This window comes from Chrysochloris asiatica, unplaced genomic scaffold, assembly GCF_000296735.1.
Source record: "Chrysochloris asiatica unplaced genomic scaffold, ChrAsi1.0 scaffold00333, whole genome shotgun sequence".
Taxonomy (NCBI): Eukaryota; Metazoa; Chordata; class Mammalia; order Afrosoricida; family Chrysochloridae; genus Chrysochloris; species Chrysochloris asiatica.
In genome coordinates this window covers 1,615,829-1,619,707 of record NW_006408851.1, presented here as the reverse complement: position 1 = coordinate 1,619,707, position 3,879 = coordinate 1,615,829, and the positions used below count along the sequence as shown (strand labels likewise).

At 42.3% G+C, this 3,879-nt stretch overlaps 1 protein-coding gene across 1 annotated transcript in view; it reads left to right on the top strand.

Annotated features, from left to right (window-relative positions):
• LOC102822937 (diffuse panbronchiolitis critical region protein 1-like) overlaps nt 1-1,511 on the top strand; it is a 21,063-nt gene extending 19,552 nt beyond the window's left edge. Inside the window, exon 3 of the mRNA XM_006875680.1 lies at nt 1,365-1,511. Coding sequence (XP_006875742.1) covers nt 1,365-1,511 — 147 coding nt within the window. The remainder of the gene's footprint in view (nt 1-1,364) is intronic.
• The last annotated feature ends 2,368 nt before the right edge of the window (nt 1,512-3,879 follow it).

The window sequence follows — 3,879 nt, the reverse complement described above, 5'->3', positions numbered from 1 at the left end:
TCTCAGTGACAAACACAGAACACCCAGTAAAGACCACCTGCTTCTCAGCAAAGACCTCAGAAGAGCCAGGAAAGACCATAGTTACCAAGACTACAGAGCACACATCTAAGGCCACAGGAGACAAAGCTATCACTACTACCTTTCATCCTAATAAAACTGAAGCTTCTCACCAGATGTCCATTGGCTATTTTACAGTCACCACAGCTAGCATGGAATTGAGTTCCATCACGTCAGAATCACCAGACAACAAGAGCCATCCAAACCAGAATAAAGATAGCTCAAATGGAGATCTTCAATCTGGAAAGATAGGAGAAAATGATTCATTTCCTGCTTGGGCCATAGTCATCGTGGTCCTGGTGGCTGTGATTCTCCTCTTGATACTCCTTAGCCTGATCTTCTTGGTAAGGGACAGGGATGTACCAGGGAAATGAGCCAGTGGGATAGGAAGTTGAGGAGATTATTTTGAGGTAGAACTATAATGAATAATGAGTCTAGGAGAAGAGACATGATGGGAGATGTTGTTGTTGTCAGGTTCCAACTCATAGTGACCTCATGCACAACAGAATTAAATACTGCCTCCTCAGGACTAGCAGGAAATTAGTGTTGGTTTTTGTCCAATCAGCCCTAACTCATGGCAACCTTATGTATAACAGAACAAAATGTTGCCTGGTTCTAAGCCATCTTCATGATCACTGGTAAATTTGAATCCATTGTTGCTGTCATTGTGTTGCCTTCCAACCCAGGGGGCACATCTTCTAGCAAGCACTAAATGAAACACTATTCTATTGTGATTCTGAAAGTTTGCCTAATTTGGAGAATTCGCCAAATGGCCTGTCTTCCTAGTCTGTCCTAGTCTGGAATCTCTGCTGAAATCTGTTTATCATGGATGACTCTGCTCGTATTTAAAATACAACATGCATGCTACCACAATATGACAAAGTAATAGGCAAGTGGTGGTAGAGGGTGTATCGGTGGTGAAATCTATGGAGAAAGACAATAAATTAATTGGATGCAAAAAAAAAAAAAAAAGAATTGGGGAGTTGCTTAGAAAAAAAGAGGTGAAGGTAGAAACATTGCGGGTTGGAGTGTCTGGAACTTGTGAAAAGAGGACATGAGGACAAGGAGAATAAAATAACGGAGCTGTGGCTAGAATAAGGAAGATTAAGTGTGTTGGATCTGAGGCTAGAATAAGAAGGCTCGAGGTCTGGTAGGAATCTTGGGAAAGGAGGGAGCCACAGGTCAAGGATCAGGGAGCATAACATCACAGGGTCTAAGACATGGGTGTTGGAAGAAAGCAAATGACTTGGCATACTGTTTGGTATACATATAATGGTATACTCTTTTTCCTTCTTTTTCAATCACAGGCCTTCTATTTGACTCGAACACACGTTCCATGGACCCAGAACACTGAGAACAAAGACCCAGAAGATGATGGAGGACCTAATTCTTACCCAGTCTACCTGATGGAACAGCAGACTCTGGGCAAGGACCAGATCCCTTCCTCACGATGATCATCGGGAAATCATCCACCTCCAGCTTTCTCATGCCCCATCCCTTTCTCAGATGAGGAATTAAATCTATGATTCTTACTTCCTGGACTCCAGGAAAGACCTGACAGTTAACAGTATACAGTTAACAATATTAACTGTTAACTCCATCTGCTGGATTCTTGTTGAAACTGGTTGCGGAAAGAAATGATAACCAAGAAGGATATGTTTTTGAAAGAAAGACAAGAAGGAATGAACAGTGCAAGCAAATGTTCTCTAGAGAAGATAATGTTCTGAGAATGAAAACGTGTTTGACGGACATATGGGATAAGGACTGATAATGACACTGAGTCCTGAGAGCAGAATGGTTAATGGAAGTTTAGGAGCCTAAGAGGGCTTGGCAGTGTGGACTATGGGAAGTGGGGAGAATGAGAACTGAGCCCCGGGACTTAAGGACTGATCCATATTATTTTTATCCACTATTACTTAGAAATTTTGTGTAAACAGTCTTGTCTGAGTTCCTAAGACTTCGGTTTTTGTTTTGTTTGTTTTTTTTAATGAAAAAATAAGATCTGAGAAAAAAACAGCATTTATTTCCTTCTCCATCCTCTCTATTCCTTGGAGAAAGGAAAAGTAAAGGAAAAATAAATATCTCTCATTCAGTTGATTCGTCTCTCTTCTTCCCAATCCCCTTAGTTTTCTAAATGTCTACAGAAGAATCCTGTTGTTTTGGCTTGCTCCCAGGAGGGGATTTTGGTTTTGTCTGAAGCTTCATCCACTGATGCATACATATCCCAGAACTTTACTGTTGGTATCCCTTACTCAACATTTATTTTCCTTTGTCTTCCACCAAGTCACTTCTCACTTTCTTTTGAAGGACTCATCCATCTTCTTCTCTACTGACCCTGTATTTATCCACTCTCCTCACACCTTCACCCCAAATTCTAGGCATTGTATCTGTGTGCTGTCTCTCAACTTAGTATAGCCCTACTGGGCAGAAGAAGGAAAGAGAAGATTGACTAAAGGATAGTTTCCTTTCATCGATTGGTCTTTTCTATAACAAAAAATGTCAACTACAATGTAAGGACATCATTATTTTGGACTGTCGGGTGGGAGAAAATCTTGACTCTGGCTGTGACCCCATAGATGACCTTGAGCAGGAGTGGATGGAGGACAGGTCTGGGGTTCTCTGGTTTGGAATAAGGAAGGTGGAATTTCTATTGCTTCTAAATGGCTCATCTTCTGGATTTAGGTGACATTTTTTTGCATGGTGACAAAGTGAGGAGAGAATATGCCAATTAACAAGCAAACACATTTTAAAGCACCCATAATATCCTCTGTTGAGGATATAAAGAAGTATGAGACATGCATAGTTCACACTTAAGATACAAACAAAGAAAAATTAAAACAATGGTTGTCACCAAGTTGCACTATTCAGAATAAGGCAGCACCCGAATTAATTAAATCCCAAATCACAGTGTTAATCGCATGACTGCTAAGTGAAAATTGGCAGTTTGAATCCACCCAGATGTGCTATGGAAGAAAGGCCAGGTGATATATTTCTGAAAAATCAAGCCACTGAATCCTCGAGCAGTTCTCCTCTCACATACTTGAGTCAGAACTGACTTGATGGGAACTGGTTTTAACTGGTACCATGTATTATCATATTTGTGTTAGGGCACGAGCCACATGTAAGGGTCAGTCCCAATTTTCCTTCCTTTGAACCACCCATTGTCCAGGTAGTATTAGAGCTCACTCATACCTGAGGAGAAGAAGAACACTCCGGTGCAGCAGGCCCTCCGACTTCAGCTCCTTCCAGAATCAAATAAGAGGGCCCAGGTTACAGTTTTGCTACACTGGCATCCCCACTTGCAGGGACACTGGAAGTCTGTCTTGGACAGTAATTCTGATCGGACCAGAGTGTTGCCCCTGAATTATCTGGACTGGCTGGCAGTCAGGTTCCAACTCTGGACTGGATGGTCTCTCAGGCTGGTGGGGCTCTCATCTTACTCTCCTCCGAAGGACAACTCAGCTAAAGGCAGGACTGAAGCTAGAGGTTAAAAGTCAGGATTCCAGAATGGAGGCATGCTAGGTGCCCAAGGGGCCCCAGATTTAGGACCCTGGAGATCTTGAGGTAGAGATGGACTTTTGGGTTCTGGAAAAGGTCTGGGGAACCCCAGAGAAAAGAAGGATGCCTGTTTTCTGGTCTTCTGAGCAAATTGTGAGTCAGCATGTGGCAGCTGGCTGGATCTGGATATCCTTACCCAGCCCCCAGCCCCTAACCATTGAATTTTCCCAGCATGGGCCCTAATTAAAACAAAAATAAATAATGAGGGCACTTCAAAAAGTTCGTGGAAAAATGGAGCTAAAGGTAGTGGAATTTTTCCATGAA